Below are 18,562 nucleotides of genomic sequence, written 5' to 3' on the forward strand. Positions count from 1 at the left end.
AAGCAAGCTAAACTCATGTACTGTGGCTTCATTCAGCTTCATTATTCATTAATAAGAAAAAGAAAATCCTTTAGGTTGCCAGGTTGTGTATACCTTACGGCTGGTGGATATCCCCCTACAGCATTATCCAGACGCTATTAGAAGACAACAGTTATTCACCTGGACTGTTATATTACTGTGTTAACCGTAGAGCTCTTGTTTATAAGCCTCTGGTCAGTAAGTTCTCCCCAAACCATAACCACTGTATTTAGTCCTTAGCCTTGTAAGCATATTCATGGGAAAGAAATTGCATTCCTCGACCAGAATTTGCTATGATGCTGAAGATTCCTTTAATCTGTTAAGCTTATTGATGAAACCAGCTTTAAAACAAGTTATTGCAGAAAGCTGGTGTAGTGGCAAATATAAACAGGGTCATGATCACGCACATAAATTGATTTGAGAATACAACTTGCAGTTCTGTGTTAACAGGGAATTTGAGCCTGATGTAAGACCAAGGTTTGATGCTCCCTTTGTAATAATAAGGCTGGAGTGGGGGAGCAGCAGGTGCAGCCACAGCTCACCCAATGCCACAGACAGGGGCCTGGGTGAGACACTTTGTAGGCCTTAAGGAAGACAGACAAAAATGAGAATAGTAAGATGACAGTCTCGCGTGATCATGACGAGGGGGGTGGTCCAGGAGGGCACTGGTGACCTTGACCCCGAGCATAAAAGAGGGTGATCGGGGGAGATTTCTCAGTTGCCCCGGGGCACCTCATGGATTTATAACTTTTCTCTTGGAATAAACACCTTTTTGGACTGAAGACTTGCTGCCTCGCCTCTGATTTGGACTTAGTCTCTGAGCGGTCTTGTCTCTAATTTGGACTTAGTCTCTGAGATGTCTTGCCTCTGGTTTGGACTTAGACTCAGAGCCATTTCTCCTCAGATTTGGACTTTAACTTTTGAGCGGAGTCACAGGGTCTGATAGTGGAATAATTGGACGGATAAGGAAGGTAGTCTCCCACTACACTGGGAAGAGTATAATAATGACTAACTAATAATAAAAATAACTATAAATAATAACTAATAATGAATAATTCAGTGCATGGCCATATGCTTCCCACCTAGGCTTTTATTGAATTAAATTAATGTCAAATCTCATGAACAAATGAAATCACAACATTACTGAACAATTACAAACAGTGGCCAGTCCTGATGCACCCTTATTTGGGACAGCAGACATTTTTCCACTCCTCAAAGCAGGTCCAATATGTAATATATGCCAACACTCTCCCTGCAGTGAGGCTAGCTGCACAGCTAACTGAGCTAACTGTAGTTACAGTCAGCAGCAGTTAGCGGGTACCCTGGGGATATGCTACCCCTATTAATCAGGGGTGAGAATTCAAGTTGTCCATTTCTTCACACAAACTTCCAGTGGTGGCTTTCCTCCATAAATTTTCCAAGTATTTCACACCAGTGATCCACTTAAGCGCTTCAATTTCAGGGTCACTGGGTGTATTCTGGCTCGCTGTCACACTTCCATGGCCTACTGGGACACTTGAACACAACAGAACCATTGTGCATGCAGCTGGTAGTAACACATTTTCCTGTCATGACAAGTCAAAATGTCTGCTTTGCAAAAGGTGCATTATGCATCAACAAAAAGATCTGAGATATGGTCTTGTTACGTCATGTTACCTTATACAAAGACTCATCAGATAATCTGATGAAATGAGGTAATATATTGATATAACGGGATAGTATCTTATTATAATGAGACATGTATTATGTGTGCCTGTTCGGCAATCAAAAATATTTTAATAGATCCTTCAGTATTGTTTATTGCAATCGCCAATCAACAACAGTTTAATTCTTTGCTTATCCAGCTCGGCACATGTTTAATGAACACATAATTAAATATTTACAGCTTGAATACAATATTATGGGCTTAACCCAAGGAGTAAGTACAGCAGAGCTTTGTTTTTTCACTGCGCAGACAAAAAGCAGAAATGTGGTCCAAGATGTTGCAGCACACCAAATATTTCCCTTATCAGTTCTTTCCAGCACCCTGTTCCCATGCCTCCCTCCTTCTTCTTCTTCTTCTGCTCTCTGATACTCATACTCACACACATCCACACCTTCACATCTCACACACTCATGGAAATCATATAAGGTGCTGATGCAGTGAAAAGAAAGTTTGTGGTTGGCTCTTCTCTTCTTTTTTTAAATTAAGTGAGGGTCTTATTCTTCGATCATGTGGTTGCTGCTTTCTTCTCTTTGTAAGTTGCCATCATTTTCTTGATCTCCGCGATGGCCTTTCCTGGGTTCAGTCCCTGTGGAGACATGGGTCGAACAGACAGTGAGAAACTAAAACTCTATTGACTCTGTGAGAGTGTGTGTGTGAATGTTTTTGAAGTACCTTGGGGCACGTTTTGGTGCAGTTCATGATAGTGTGGCAGCGATAGAGAGAGAAGGGATCCTGAAGCTTAGACAGACGTTCCTCAGTGAATTCATCACGGGAGTCAATCATCCACCGATATGCCTGCAGAACAATATCACAGTTGTCATCTCTCGTTTATTTGCTCTATTCTTGGGGTTTCTATGGTAGTAAATCAATCAAAAACTAGTATCCAGAGTGGAATATCTTCCCAACTATTGAATGGATAGCCATGAAAATTGACAAACACGCATTCCCTTCAGAGGACCGAGCACCACAGCAAGGTCAGAGTTCCCACTTTATTGCACGACATGATTCCCCTTCATTTGTGCCTGATTCTGCACTATGAGTTCTGAGGTGTCATGGTTTCAACCGATTCAGGGGGTCAACAGGTATCAGACACTTGTATTTAAAGCTTTTCTCGACCTTTTCAAGATCATTTCTGACAGATTTTTGGATGGCTCAGCTTACTCTTCTTATTCTTATTCTTCTACATGCACTGTAGGTAAGTATAAGGGTGTGTTGAAATTATGTAGTCCAGCACGGAGGAAGGTTTAATGTAGGAATATGGTTATTAGTGTGAATAAGGTTAAGCTACCATTTACCAACAGAAAAGTGGAAGTATAAAGTAAAAAACAGTATTAGGTTTAGTGGTGGGGTATAACATTTACAACATCAGAAATATGGACATTTATTCTGAAGAGCCTGATGCATTTCCCAGGTCACAAAATTAAAGGGTGGATATATGAAATATGATAAAATATTTGTGTCCATCAGGACCTTGCAAACTGAAATGTAAGAATATTTAATGGAGTTAAGGCCTAATATTTATAAAACTGAATTCAAGACATTTAAAAACTTTTCAAGCAATTGCACACTTCATGTCTTAGCTTGAAAAATGCATGTATCTGCATGATACATGGTAACATCCAGTTGTTCCAATTCTGACGTCAGTATTGAGCCTAAGGCACAGGTGAGCTTAACAGCTGAGGCTGACAAAGTACCTCAGTGTACCTCAATGTGACCAGAGGATAATCTGGTTAAATATTAACAACATGGCCATTGCTCTGGCACCACCTTCTGGCTAGAGTTCATATTATTTGCCCACTAGTGGTGGGGATGTATGAAATGTTTATTTCCATCCTTCCACCATCCAGTGACTTTGGTTGTGAAAAAGCTCATTAACCCATCTGTAGTGTGGCTCTGCGTACCCACCTGCATTAGGACAGCAGGGCCCAGGTATTTGTCTCCATTCCACCAGTAGCTGGGACAGCTGGTACTGCAGCACGCACAGAGGATGCACTCATACAGGCCGTCCTGTTGGGTGAAGAAGAACAGCTTATTCTGACGGTCTCTTCGCTCGTCTATGTCTCCACAGGCAAATCATAGACAGGATTACTGTAGTAAACTAGCAACTGTAAAATTCTGAGGGGTTTAATGTTCTCTGTGGCCAAGATATGAAGACTGTGCACATTGTGTTAGATCATTTATGGTGGATTGGAAATTCTTGCAGTAAGAAGTTGGTTTATTTACCAGTTTCTGACGGTCCTCCACTGACTGGAAATACTGCTCTTTTCCCTCTTGAGTTCCATCCTTCTTTTTCAGGTAGGGCTCGATAGACTTGTACTGTGCATAGAAGTTGCTCATATCCTGGTGGAAATGACGAGAGCAAGAACTTGTAACTGGTACTTATGCAATTAATAAATGCACCATAACAATTCATGTCATTTTCAGTTATTTCCATGCTCCAGTGTTCATAAATATATGCTGTAATGTGCTATGTAAATTACACTTGCAGTACTTACAGGCACCAGATCTTTGACCACATACATGTGTGGGAGTGGGTAGATTTTGGTCGGTTTGCTTAAGTTGGTGTCAATTTTGTTCAGACACGCCAGGGTGTTGCCTCCGTTTATGTTCATGGCACACGAGCCGCAGATCCCTGAAGAGATACAACATCAGTGGGTGACTGAACAGACCTGTTAACGTGCTTCTTTTATTTCATTTTTCATCCAAGTGGAAATTCTTTACACTAACATGTGCACGTTTGTTTCTTACCTTCGCGGCAGGAGCGTCTGAATGTGAGTGTGGGATCCATCTCATTCTTGATCTTAATGAGGGCATCCAGAACCATAGGACCACAGCTGTATCAACAAGAGCATGTCAACAGATTATGACACTTATTACGTGAATGTGAAAAAATAAAATAAAAGTACAGCTCAACAGTCTTTAGTTCAAAGAACCTGATCATGACTTACGTGTTGAGATCAATTTCGTAAGTCTGCATCCGTGGTTTGTCTCCGGCAGAGTCGGGGTCCCAGCGGTAAATTTGAAACTTCTTGATCCTGGGTTCAGGAGCCGGGGCAGCGGCAGTTTGAGCATACCGCACCATCTGCATCGCAGACATAAATAATAGAGTCACCATATATGAATTAAATATAAATGTCACATGGGGATTATACAATCCATGCAATTCACAACATTGTTTAATTCCTCCAGACATTCACTTCTTTTGTTACACTTAAGTAATTTGTTTCAGGTACGAGTGGACAGAGAACAGAAAAGGCAAGATTCATGTGCAAAGGGACACATCGTTATGTGAACTAGCGGCTGGTTACACCGACCAAGGCTAAAATCGGAAGCACTTGGTAATTCAATACCGTAACACCAGAAGACAAGACCAGTACTATGATATATATATATAGCTAAAAATAAGAATTGATTCTTAACAGTACAGTGGCAGATTTACATAATAACACAAAAGTACCATGAGGTCAAGACAACCTAAATATAGTTTTGACCATGGCAGCCTTTAGTATCCACATGTAAACCATAAATAATTTTTTTTTAAAAAAGAAAAAAAGATATGGATATTATGAAATGCAGAGGAAAAACAATCTTCAAGAAGAATCTTTAAGACACACTTTCAAGTTATACATTAACATCAATATATTTTATGATGCTGTGGCCTGTTCCAACAGCCTAGTAGTTTACCCTTGTCCATAAGCGGTTATGGAGTCTCCCCCTAGTGGTAGACTCGGGGAACTGTCGTCAGTGTGTTACATCACTGTGCAGTCGCTGGTTACCTAACTGACTCTTTGAGGACAATGAGGAGTGGACCTCAGCACAATAACGCAACTATTTCTATACACCTGTGAGAAGTAAACGCTTATTTGTGTAGCCTGACTGCTTAAAAACGTTCAAAAACTGTTATATGACTCAAACTGGAGGGAAGAGAGTTGCACATCTGCTTAGCTCATTTACTTTGGTTTACTAAGCATTCGGTACAGTATAATGATAAAGCCATGAAACATCTACTGTTTCTATATTATGTTTTATTTCTACTATTGTTTTCCACACTTTCCAGTGCAACAGATAGCGCTAATAAAAGCCTCTTCAGTATTCTGCCACATGTTCACACACCTGGCCTGGGAGCAGCGTGTGTTATAATAGGTCGTAGATAATAAAGCTCATAACGCACATTTTGTAGCATTCACTTACTAAATCATACTTTGGGCCTGTGTATTTTACCGTAAATCATCACAAACAACGAACTGTGAACAGGACACTGTCTAAAAGTAGCCGCCCAAGACACACGTCTGTTCTTACACTGAAGTAAATGTTTTGTACTCACCACCATCATGCCAGAATTCCTGACAGCCAAAGCATTTCGACTCAGGGCGACACAAACGGCCGACATCTTCCTGACTAGTGTGTTACTTGTTAATAAACGCTACACTTCACCACAGATCAGACAGGACGGTTGACTTCTGTCCAGCACACCGACACCGACACCCTGTATGTAAGCTCAAGCCCCGCCCTCCGTGTGCATTCACGTGACGTGGGGCTCGTCCCGCGTCATGGTTGTTGCCTTCAGGGTCCTCTGGCAGCTCTGTCACCCAACCGCCGCACCACAAACTGACAGCCAGACACTTTTTGCCGCGGCTTGGGTGAAAAATCTGCATTAAGCGTGAATACTGCTTCTGTCATGTTTCCATATGAAACATATTCTTCGCTAAAATGAGTCGTTAGTGTACACATGACTGTTGACTAACATATATGTCCGACAGCAAGTGAAGGCACCCTACGTAAGAGCCTCTTTCACAACTCTCATTGCTGTAAACCAGGGTCAGTTACATACTGTTTTTATCTTCAACTGAGAAGACAGCCCTGTGCTGGTGGTGTCTGCAATTAATTTTATAATTAATTATGATTATAATAATTATGATTTCGCTTTGCCCTATCTCCCAATCGTTTTTATTTGATGTTGACTGATGAAAAATGATTACCTTCTACTGTGTCTGGTCTTGGTATATTTTCATTATGTTCTTTTGCCCTGTTACTGTCCTCTTTGTCTCATTATGTAATTTTTCAGGCTATCTTAAGCAGGTACCTTGAATTTGATTCTATACTTACAAACTGTTGCTTAAAATGTCCTTGACCCTTCCATTTCTTATATTACATGTATATCTTTATGCTTTATACTCATTGTTGCTGCACGATTCAAGTAAAAGCAAAGAAATCACGTCAGTTTAGTCTTAAATAATCCACTTTTGAGAGCCTCTTTAATGTTAATGTTACCTTAATAAAATCAATAAAATGGAAGACAGGTTTCTCTGTGTGGTTGTGCTATCTCAATTGTATATATAAGAGTGATGTACTGGCGTCCACTCTTTTCTCATTTAATATGCATGACATCTCTGGGACAGTGATGCACACAATAAGCCATTCTGATGTTAATGAATTTGAAGGTCAAATTGAAAACGAACATAGACGGGAATTTTTTGGAATGATCTCCGTCCATATGGTCAATCAAATTTAACATTCACTCTCCAGATTAGAAATAAGATTTGCCCTTCATATGTGACTTTAGTGTACACAGCCTATAAGGGCTGCCAAAATATTTTCTTGGATCGGACTCTCAAATATGTTACACCTCATTTCCCCCTAAAAGTTGTCCGATGTTACTCATTCCACCCTCATATGTAAAAATAAAATAATAATAAAAAAATAAAAAAATTAAAAAAAAACCCTCTATAATCTATTAACACACAAATAAAGCGAAGGCCCCTGGACCTTACAGTGATAATGCGTGGTTAATGAATGGATGTATTGGACCACAACAGATGCAGCCGCGCCCACATTTGTTTTCATATTTCAGAATAAAAGCATCAAATTTGTCAGCGGCTGGAATAATTCTTAGATGCAAAGCACTCGCTTAACATTCACAACATAGGATAAAACTAGTATTCCTGTATAAGAAACATCTGTCTGACGTTTCGTTGTATGATTTCTTTATGTCTACTTTGATGCTCTAGACATTTTTTTTGTCATGGATACAAGACAAAGTCAAAATTCTAGACCATATAAACAACAATGTGAAGATGTTTGTACAAAAAATGTATAATATGATCAATTCATTCATCATTCTTCCTCTTTCCTCTAGTTTACCGGTACACATATTGTTGCAAAAGGACAGTAATCGGCCGCTCATAATTACTTTTATTTTGAAGGTCTGGCCGGAAGTTCTTCACCTTTTGTTGAACTTGTCTGTGGTCCAGCCAGCATGGACTATATACCACAGTCGAGGCACCCTAACTTTAAGTCTTGCCTGTTGCTCCGACACTTTTGAAGCAGCATGTCGTGGCTCTTCGGCTGGGGGAAGGGCTCCGGGTCTCCGCCCGCGGAGGAGCAGACACCGGCTGCTCCCGGTGACGGTGCCGGAGGAGCACCGGGTGGTCAGGGGGGAGGCAAACCCGGGGACAAGTGGAGCAACTTTGATCCGACCGGGCTTGAGAGAGCTGCAAAAGCTGCAAGGGATCTCGACAAATCACGTGTGTATTCGCTCTTTGCCACATTTTACAGAGGGAACCACTTTCTTTCATTACTCCCGTGCCATAATGTATTTATCTTGTAAGTCTAACATTAATTTGCTGCACGTGACGAGCTGTCCCATGTTGGCACGTTGTGTTCTTTTCTTCCCTCGGGCCGAATTCCACAGAGTAAACTAAGCTGAATTAATTGTCTCAGAAACAAGTGTGCACACTCTGGACATCATGTTGTATGAGCACTGCTAAACTCTCTGGTGTTATTCTGTAATTCGGCGCATAATAAATAACAAATGTTTGTAAAAGGTTTGCATCCACCAAGCACCCACGAGACAATGAAACAACTTGACCCGACTGTTACAGACAGGTTTTGCCTTAATGGTGTGTATTCAAACTTAATCCTGAGACTAAGTTTGACGTCGTGTAAGTGACTCGGCTTGCAGCTCTTTATCTCAGGCTGCTGAATGACTTACAGTGGTTAGAACTTGCTGCACATGTGCTAGCCTATATGACCTCCACAGCCTGCAGGAAAGTTGAAGAGTTGGTGGGCGTGTCACTCACCAAGCCAACAGGGAACAAAGTGTCCCAGCTTCAAGCTCAGTCCATCACCTGTCCCACACACCCGCCCCTCCGTGTCAGCATGTGCACATGGATATGCTTCCTGCTGTTCACTGTGTGTTTTTTTTACCCAGCTTGCACGTTAACAATCACTTTATGCACCTTTCCAGCTTCAGCTCTGCTCTCGTGCAAGCACACGGGAGAATGAGTTCTGTCAGCCAGAATTATCAATATAATGTAACAAATAACATTTTTTGACATCTGTGTATTGTGCTGCAGAGATATCTACCCACGTTTACATGCTAATTGGCTTGCCCCCAAACATCCCTCTCTGTGCTGGAGGTGTAAACACCAGCACTCTCTTGTTGCTTCGAGCTTCCAGTTCGGATTGCTAGTTTCACGGCTAACAATGATACGCTTCCCAATAACTTTTTTGAAAGTAAAAACCAAAGGAGATTGAATATTGTACTACTTTTTCTTTTCAGCATCACAACCCCACAAAATGACACATTTCAGTGTCGTAATTTGAGTCACTCGGTCCAGTCACATTTGGAAAGTCTAGAAGAGGTGGCACAATTAAATAATTGTATCCCCCTTATAGTTAGTCGTGCACAAAGCCACAAGTTAGCCGGCTCGGTCTGCAGTCCAGGTATTTTCAGAGCCCAGAATTGGAGTGTCCAGTAATAAGACATCCTTAAAGGACTGAATGTAACAACTGGCCAATTCTTACACATTGCACCTTTTTTTTTAAAGTACAGTATGCTGTAACCATAAGCTGCATCACACTGCATCATGTCCTCTGACTGATTTCAACAGGACATGCCAAAGACGCGCTGGCACTGGCTCGTATGCAGGAGCAGACCGTACAGCTGGAGCATCAGAGTAAAGTGAAAGTAGGTGTTGGAAGTGCCTCTGATGTGATCTTACGATCAGCTGATACTGTGTACCTGCTAAAAGCTGATGTCTGTGAGCTTAACACAAACCAAACCCCCCCTCACCCACCCACCCATCCCAACAGGAATATGAGGCGGCCGTGGAACAGCTGAAGGGTGAACAGATCCAACTGCAGGGTGAGGAGAGACGGAAAACTCTCACAGAGGAGACAAAGCAGAACCAGGCGGTACGGGACTAACACTCCATGCACTGTCCTATTCTGACAGTGAAACAAATCTGATATGTATTTTACATTTGAATGTAATGAATAATTTTCTCTATCACCCCTAGAGGGCACAGTATCAAGACAAACTTGCCAGGCAGAGGTATGACGATCAGCTCAGGCAACAGGTAAACCCTTTGAAATGGCCACTTGAAATGAGTGCATTAATTCCTGAGTGGGAGCGCTGATCGCGTTATTTTTCTTCCACAGCAATTCATGAACGAGGAGAGCCTTCGCAAACAAGAGGAATCGGTCATGAAGCAAGAGGCCATGAGAAAAGGTGAAAGATCAAAACCAAACGCACTCTTGAATGTACACCATATTCACCCACTCATCGTGTCACGTAAAGGCTCCTTTATTATCACACTTTAGGCTGCAGTAAGTAGGATTTGTGCTGCTCAAAAGCAAAGAATGACCCTGATATATCTGCGGGTTGTTGATCAGTACAGATGACTCAGCGGTTACGTGGCTCACTGTGAGATTTGTGGTTCTCTGGGGCCCGTACTCTGCTACCCAACCCGGCGGAGTTTCAAGACACCCACAGCATGACGCTAGTATCTATCAGGTTGATGAATTGGCACTAGACATTTGCATTGGGTCTCTGCTCCAGTTAGCCACTCTTTTTAGTTCCAAGGACAAGGACACAGGGTAGCCCTTATTTATTGTGTCTTAATAAGTACATAAACCAAAAATAAGCAAATAGGGCAGAGGCACATACAGAGACAACATGCTGCTTTTGTTATTATATGTGATTATATTTGAGGTAAAAATTGCAGTGCTACAAAACTACACTAATCCATCCATCCATCCATCCATTGTTTGTAACCACTTCATCATTTTTATGGGGTCGCGTGGTGTTTTTGCTGGAGCTAGTCCCAGCTGTCTCTGGGCGAGGGCAGGGAACACCCTGGACAAGTCACCAGCTCATCGCAGGGCCCTTCACTGATGTCAGAGGCCGCCATGCAAAGTGCCAAGTGCACATCAGGAACCAGTTGGGGTTCAGTATCTTGCTGAAGGACACTTTGACACGCAGCTCAGCCTAGCCCTGGAGAGCCGACGACCTTCTGATCACCAGCCGACCAGCTCTACCCGCTGAGCTGCAGCCGCCCCCACTGCACTAATCAGTCTTTCTGTATTCAAATTTGATCAGATGACTATGTACGGTTTAAAAGGTGTCGCTCCCAGTGAAACATAGACTCTGCAATGTCATTCATCTCTACAGAGATTTTAGCCTCGTGTAGCTCACTGTTTCGGGTTCTCAGCCCATAATAATACTGTTACGGTTTAGTCCATTGACAGTACATAATATGGACGGAGCTTCAGGCCTGAAAAATGAAGACGATGCAGATGTGCCTTAAACCTGCGTTTGCTCTGATGACCAGCTCCACTGGTTGCAGCAAGGCTTCAGATTGTATATAAGCTTATGAGATGTGCCAGAAACAGTTGTAACAGTAGAGAAAACAACAACACATTGTGAAAGAAGCGTCTGTAGAATGGTGCATACATGCGCCGCAACCCTGCGAAAGGACTCGTTTCACTATCATAAGTTAAGCCGTACGGTCCAGTAACATTTTGAAAGTCTAGAAGAGTTGCACAATTAATTTGTTTTATCCCCCTTCAAGTTAGCGTGTTCACCCGTGACTTGAAGCCGAGCCGAGGTTATAAATACCTGCGTCTACTGCAGTCATTTGACCCAGGTGTAAATACTGAGCTTACACATTCCCATTGCACACAACAGCCTGATCGTAGTGGGTATAAGTGGGATTTTTGAAAAGTGGAAAAGGGGTTTTCCATTTGCTCAAAAGCTGTGTAAATAAAATACAGCGTGTCAGCAACATGTTTACAATGTGTTCTACTGCCCCCAAGTGGACATAAATAGGCTTATGCTACTTTAACGTTAATTCATACACAGTAGGTTGACTGATCGTGTTAACAGTTGTGCTCAGGAGTACAATAAATGAACAGACAGAGATATTAATTGAACAGAATAAGATGCAAATTGATATTATATATTCATTTAATATTTTATTGCAAGTAAGAAAATGCCATTACTGAAAGGCTGATGAAAAGTCATACATTGGAAGAACCTGTCAGTTGAAAGGACCAGTATCATTCAGTCAGTTTTAATCTAGTTTATACATGGTGTGATAAAATGTTAAACCACATTGATTTAAAGTGGGTCAAATTCTCAGACATATCAAAAGTGGCCATAAATAATCCTTTTCTTTATTAATATCTGCCTCCTCTCCTCCCAGCTACCATTGAACATGAGATGGATCTGAGACACAAGAACGATCTGCTTCGCATTGAAGCCGAGGCAAAAGCCCGTGCCCAGGTGGAGCGGGAGAACGCAGACCTGATCAGGGAACAGATTCGCCTGAAAGCTGCCGAACACAGACAAACTGTCCTTGAATCTATAAAGTGAGGGCAGAATGTCTTTCCACTTTCCTTAATCCTCGGAGTAACTGGCATGTTATCTTCTAGCATCTCTCTCAGCTGGAAGGAGGTGTTGAACTAAAGTCCCAGAGGGCAGCAGCAAGTGTGGCTGCCACGGTGGAGGCAGTCGGTGTGATAATTGTGTTTTGTTCCTGGCAGGACGGCAGGAACAGTGTTTGGGGAGGGATTCAGGGCCTTCGTCTCGGACTGGGACAAACTCACAGCCACGGTAAATCCATGTCCTACCTGTCACGCTTTGTCACACTTTGGTCACAGGAGGACTGCAGTGGATTATTGGATGCAGTTGTCTTCCTATTTGACATGCCGCACAGTTAGTTTGAAGATGTGTGTGTTTGCTTTTTCCGCCACAGGCTGCTGGGTTGACCCTGCTGGCGGCTGGAGTGTATTCTGCCAGGAACGCCACAGGGGTGGCCGGGCGCTACATAGAGTCTCGTCTGGGCAAACCCTCGCTGGTCCGAGAGACCTCCAGGATAACTGTTGCAGAGGCCATCAAACATCCAATCAAGGTCACACATACCAGCTAATCCTGCCACATTATCTTGGTTATTGTCCATAACCTCAAAAGAAGTTGAACATTTGAATTCATCTTTAGAAGAACAGTCAGATTTCAGATGTAATTCCTGTGAATAGCTGTTTGAGCAAATAACAAGTCACCATGAAATTTCTTCTGTTTTCCTCTGTTTTTAGACAACCAGGCGTCTGAGAAGCAGACCGCAGGATGCCTTGGAGGGTGTGGTGCTCAGCGTGAGTCATTTGCGTTTCATGGTTCTTGCCGTATTGATGCATTCAAATTTCACATCTTTGTGAAAAATGCTGAATGCTGTCACTTTGCCGTGGATCTCACAGGCAGCTTTGGAGGGACGTGTGAGGGACATTGCCATTGCGACTCGTAACACCAGGCAGAACAAAGGCTTGCACAGAAACATCCTGATGTATGGACCCCCAGGAACCGGAAAAACTCTCTTCGCCAAGGTATGGTCGGACACCTATTGACTGTCTTTTTCTTTTCTTTTTTTGAGTGCAGTGACTTTCTATATAAATAAAAGCACATTATCCTCCAACTGCTGATTTATATACTACAGCACTGACCAACCATTATGACCAATTCATAAAAAGCCCTGTATTTATTGATTTAACACTTGGAGTAAGGTATTTTTTTACTGGCAAAATCTCTGCCCACGGCATGTACTGTATTATATTTTTCTGTTTTTTGAATCAATAGAAAAACAACTTGATTCTTAGCACGAGTAGTCATGACTAAACACAGAAAATACCACTGCAATGACTGATTATGAAACATTTCACTAGTCCTTACAGATCTTAAAGATTAACCTCAAACATTTTATTTTCATATAAACATAATATATACGTAAAAAAAATCTTAAAGATGAAATTCTGTTAATTGATATATTTTCTATCACTTTAGCTTGTTAATATTTTTAAGATTGCATTTCTATTTTGCCTCTCCGTGCCTTTATGAGCAAAGCTCTTTCCATTACCTTTCAGAAACTGGCTCTCCATTCAGGGATGGACTATGCCATCATGACAGGTGGAGATGTGGCACCCCTGGGGCGCGATGGAGTCACTGCCATGCACAAGGTGTTTGACTGGGCAAGCACCAGCAGCAGAGGGTAGGGCACATTTAATTTCTCCAATCACTTAATAAATTAGTAAGTAGTCCTCAGTAAACATGTATCAGCTGTGAGATATTGACTCTTATATTGACTATTGACTGAAGTTCATTAGTATGGACTGTATATCATGTTACATACAGCGCTGCTGTTATTCTGCTGGCTAATTACATTAAAGGTCTTTCAGAAAATGGCAGCTTTTGAGCTCATTCTCTATGGTGTTCTCTGATTCTCTGCAGCGTCCTGCTGTTTGTAGATGAAGCTGACGCATTCCTGCGTAAGCGATCCACTGTGAGTTCAGCTGCAGTCCATGTGCACAGTGATGGTGCCCTGTGTTTTGATCATTTATTCATGAGTCATGATTTTTGTATTGCAGGAGAAAATCAGTGAGGACCTCAGAGCCGCCCTCAATGCATTCCTTTACCGCACTGGGGAGCAGAGCAACAAGTTGGTATCTTATGTTATTCCGTGTGCATGGCTGGGTATGAAAAGGTCATTGCCATGACTGAAAAGGTCAGTGGCCGAGTCTAAGTGGTCTCATTTTCTCTCCTCAGGTTCATGCTGGTGCTTGCTAGTAACCAGCCAGAACAGTTCGACTGGGCCATTAATGACCGCATTGATGAGATTGTAAACTTTGCGTTGCCGGGTCTGGAGGAGAGGGAAAGATTGGTGCGCCTGTATTTCGATAAATTTGTGCTGGGTCCTGCCACTACAGGGAGACAGTGAGTACACTTACTGTATTTCAAAAACAGCTACTGTTGCTGCTCCGTTGCAGAGGTAATTTACTACCGCAAAGGAAAGCACTGGTCCCTAGAGGTCGCCTTGCTAGCTCAAGTTGCTTAATGGTGTATATAATGTATTCAGTACTGAAACCAAAGTGGTCTCTGATTCTTTACTCAGAGCTTTCATGAAATGGTGTTTAAGTCCTCGAGAGATGTAGTACAGAAGCCGTTGCAGAGTGTATTGGTCAATTGAAACCATTAAATGTGTGACTGATCAGTGGTAAGAAACAAGCTAAAGCTCACATCCTATACAATCTGTTGTGCTTTAACTCAACAGGAGATTAAAGTTGGCTCAGTTCGACTATGGCCTGAAGTGTTCTGACATTGCAAAGCGAGCAGAAGGCATGTCTGGTCGTGAAATCTCTAAACTTGGTGTTGCCTGGCAGGTGAGTAGAAAAGTCTGTTGACACAAAATATGAATCTACTTCAAAAAAGAAAAACAAAGCCAGTCTTAAACTGAAACTGGTTTCTTTGTAGGCTGCTGCATATTCTTCTGAAGACGGAGTTTTGACCGAAGTGATGATCGACTCAAGAGTTGATGATGCCATCAAACAGCATGCACAGAAAATGGACTGGCTGCTGATGGAAGCAGGTGCCGGGGTTGGCAAGGTCGGTGTGCTCCTCCCTAAGGAAATGGCTGCAGGGATCGCAGCCCAGGAAGCTGAGTCACTTGGACAAACTGAAGAGACAACCCCGACCATACAACAAGTCCTTCCACTCATTGAGGTTGTGAGCAACGCTGCCCAGGCAGAAGCAGCCACTCTACCTCCGGAAGCAGAGGCAGAGGTTATTCTCAAAGAGGCAGCAACTTTAGTTAAGGAAAGTGAAGTTGTTGCAGAGGCAACTGAAGGAACAGTTGAAACCATTGTTGAGACAGCTACTGCTGTGCCATTGGTGCAGGAGGTTGAAGCCATCAAGGACCTGACTGAGGAGGTTACAGGCACAGCTATAGCTACTGACACTGTTGTTCCTGAAGTGAAGGATACTGCCGTTGAGGTTAAAGAGGCTGAGGGTGTACTAGATTCTGCTGCCCAAGAAACTGCTGCTGTGACCAAAGAAGAGCTAACTACTGATGTTGCTGCGCAAGAGAGTGAGGCCACAGAAATAGTCAAGGAGGAAAAGGATGCTGTTGCACACTTGGAAACAACAGTCTCTGCTGTTGCTCAGGAGAAGGAATCAGATGCTGTTGTCTCCAATGTTGCCCCGGAGGCAGAGTCAGCTGCCTCCTCTGTTGATGGTGTAGGAATTGAAGCCAGTAAGGCTGCAGAGGCAGAACAAGTGGCAACTGACGCTGCAAAGGTAGAGGAAATGGCAAACAATGTAGCTCAAGTGACTGGGTCCATGGCAAACATCGTAACACAGGCTGAGGCAATAGCAACTGATGTGGCCAAGGTGGCTGATGCTGTGGCAGCCGTTGCTGAAGAGATAGAGGCAGCAGTTACCAAGGAGGTTGAAGCGATGGAAAGTGACGTTGTCAGGGAAGCAAATGAAGTTGTAGTAGAAACTGAGTCTCAGACATCGGAGGTTCCTAAAGAGGTTGAAGTGTTAGTGACAAATGTGGCCAAGGAATCTGAAAGTGATGCTGCAGAGGTTGTTAAGGAGGTCGAACCTGTGATGACTGGGACTGCTGCCAAGGAGGCAGAAGTCGCCTCAGCAGAGGTTCCCAAGGAGGCAGAAGTCGCCTCAGCAGAGGTTCCCAAGGAGGCAGAAGTCGCCTCAGCAGAGGTTGCCAAGGAGGCAGAAGTCGCCTCAGCAGAGGTTCCCAAGGAGGCAGAAGTCGCCTCAGAAGAGGTTCCCAAGGAGGCAGAAGTCCTAACAACCAAAGAGGCTGGTGCTGAGGCTACAGAAGATGTGAAACTGCCTGAGACTGCCGATGTTGCTACAAAGGAAGCTGAGGTGAAAGCAACAAAGGCCACAGAGGAGTTAGGGACCGCAACAACTGAAGTAACAGATGAGACAGCAGCGGTTCCGAACATTGAAACCAAGGCTGATACAGAGACTGTTGTGCCAGAACAGTCTGAGAAACCTGAGAGTCCAACCGCAGAGAAGTCGGCTGCCTCTCAGACTCCCAGCACTGAAGACAAGGAACCCAGTCAGTCTGAGAAACCTCCTCCACCAGCCAAGTCCAGTCCAACAAAATGATCACTTGGAATCTGTGATGAAATGGTATTGGTAAAAAAGGGCAGGGGTAATTCTTAAAGTTTCTGTAAACAACTCGCACTGCCACTACATGTTGCACTAGAGCAAGATCATTTCAGATCAAAAACACACAGAGGGTGTGCGTCTTTGTGTTCAGCCTCTGTCCGGACTCACCACAGACCCCTGTTATTTCCCTTCAGTCGCTCTTCTTTATCCCCTCTTGTCTCTGTACCATTATAGAGTAAATGTCCCCTCCAGTCAGCAGTCAACACGGCCAAAGAGACTAATTAACGTTGCAGTACATCACACCTGAGAGTGGAGGTCGGCCCCTCTGTGGCCGGCTGCTGCAGACGGGTTGAGAAGTGAGAGTGGAGATGACTCTGCTTGATGATTCTACTTTTTAATCCCAGTAAAAAAAAAACTCTGAGCTAACCCTGCTCCTGCTGGTAAACAGCTCTGGATCAGAGGAGAATCGGGTGTCAGTGCAGGTGTTTATTCCACCAGAAGCTCCAGCTCTGCACGGCTTTCTCCTCCAGAGCTCCCCCTGCGCTCAGAAGACTTCTTTTGGCTCCTTAGTCTCTTCTTAGACTGGAATGCCCTGATTAATGTAATAGATTGATTATGGTCTGTATGTTTGCAGAAGTCTGAATAAAATAATGTGTAAATCATCAGCTTTATCTGACTGTTTCATTCCGCTTTTTCTTCCTTTCTCTCTTCTTGTCATCGTTGCCATTTTCAAAAGCTGTGTCTGTCTGACATTTTGAAAATGTGCCCTCTAAAAGGAATGTTCTCCCATGTTTGCTGACCAGTTCTGGCAGGAGTTCAATTACACGTCTGCAAAATGTTCAGAAAATTTCTACCCTTGCACTTGTTAGCAAGAGTGCTGGTGCACTTGAGACCTGCCCTTGACAAATATTCAGCGCTTTCGGAGAATCACTGTATGCGCTGCCAGACCCTTATTTAACAGTAGATTGGGAATACTTTAGGTCTGACAATTTGACACTAGATCCACAGTAACTGCCTTAAAAAAACACTGTTTACATCAGTGTTCGAGATTTGTCTTATCTGTTCCTGCTAGCGAGTCAGGTGTTGAGGACAATGTGCCAGGTGGCTTGTGTGACATGAGATTTTTCTTAGCCTTTTCTGATGTCGCTGTAATTGTAATATCTTTTGGCTTTCAGGTCTGACAGTGCGACAATTTGAAGTTGTCAACTAGGCTCAAATTGTATGCAGGTATTTTAGACTACACTATGACTTAAATGAAAATTTGATGAAAACACTTGTTGGTTTCAGCTGTCGTTTATATTTTTCGAAGAATCCTTCACATCATCATCACCTGTGTCGGGTCACATATGGAACTGTCGATGCACGCTGAAGAGCTTTACATGTATTTTCCAAAGAATACCCAGCCAAGGTGGAAGTGCTCTTTTAAATGCCCTCGCTGTCACTGGAATGTGTAATAATGTGTCCTTCAGCAGTGAAGGGCTGTTCTCAGTTCCATCCGGCATTGTTAGTCATTTCAGAAGTGTCGTTAGTCAGCGCTCGTGAAATTCCCGTTTGAATTCTAATAAACGGAGCTGAAGTTGTCAGCAGGACCT

General features: G+C 43.1%; 2 protein-coding genes across 2 annotated transcripts; one reads left to right on the plus strand and one right to left on the minus strand.

The window, feature by feature from the left end:
- Nucleotides 1-1,088: 1,088 nt before the first annotated feature.
- Nucleotides 1,089-6,234, minus strand: LOC119023556 (succinate dehydrogenase [ubiquinone] iron-sulfur subunit, mitochondrial-like). Its single transcript, XM_037105596.1, has 8 exons — nucleotides 6,048-6,234; nucleotides 4,672-4,805; nucleotides 4,472-4,557; nucleotides 4,219-4,355; nucleotides 3,947-4,063; nucleotides 3,629-3,730; nucleotides 2,396-2,518; nucleotides 1,089-2,309 (listed from the first exon to the last, which is right to left on the minus strand). The coding sequence occupies exons 1-8, from the start codon at nucleotides 6,111-6,113 to the stop codon at nucleotides 2,229-2,231; spliced, it is 846 nt and encodes a 281-aa protein (XP_036961491.1). The 5' UTR covers nucleotides 6,114-6,234; the 3' UTR covers nucleotides 1,089-2,228.
- A 1,699-nt stretch (nucleotides 6,235-7,933) lies between these two features.
- On the plus strand, nucleotides 7,934-17,635 carry LOC119023348 (ATPase family AAA domain-containing protein 3-A-like). The gene is made up of 16 exons (XM_037105200.1): nucleotides 7,934-8,247; nucleotides 9,616-9,692; nucleotides 9,818-9,919; nucleotides 10,024-10,083; nucleotides 10,166-10,235; nucleotides 12,211-12,376; nucleotides 12,551-12,620; nucleotides 12,763-12,918; nucleotides 13,100-13,156; nucleotides 13,259-13,384; nucleotides 13,919-14,043; nucleotides 14,283-14,334; nucleotides 14,420-14,490; nucleotides 14,598-14,765; nucleotides 15,103-15,211; nucleotides 15,303-17,635. Exons 1-16 carry the CDS (start codon nucleotides 8,052-8,054, stop codon nucleotides 16,965-16,967), a joined length of 3,270 nt encoding a protein of 1,089 aa, XP_036961095.1. The 5' UTR covers nucleotides 7,934-8,051; the 3' UTR covers nucleotides 16,968-17,635.
- The last annotated feature ends 927 nt before the right edge of the window (nucleotides 17,636-18,562 follow it).

The sequence above is a fragment of the Acanthopagrus latus genome, chromosome 7 (genome assembly GCF_904848185.1).
Source record: "Acanthopagrus latus isolate v.2019 chromosome 7, fAcaLat1.1, whole genome shotgun sequence".
Taxonomy (NCBI): Eukaryota; Metazoa; Chordata; class Actinopteri; order Spariformes; family Sparidae; genus Acanthopagrus; species Acanthopagrus latus.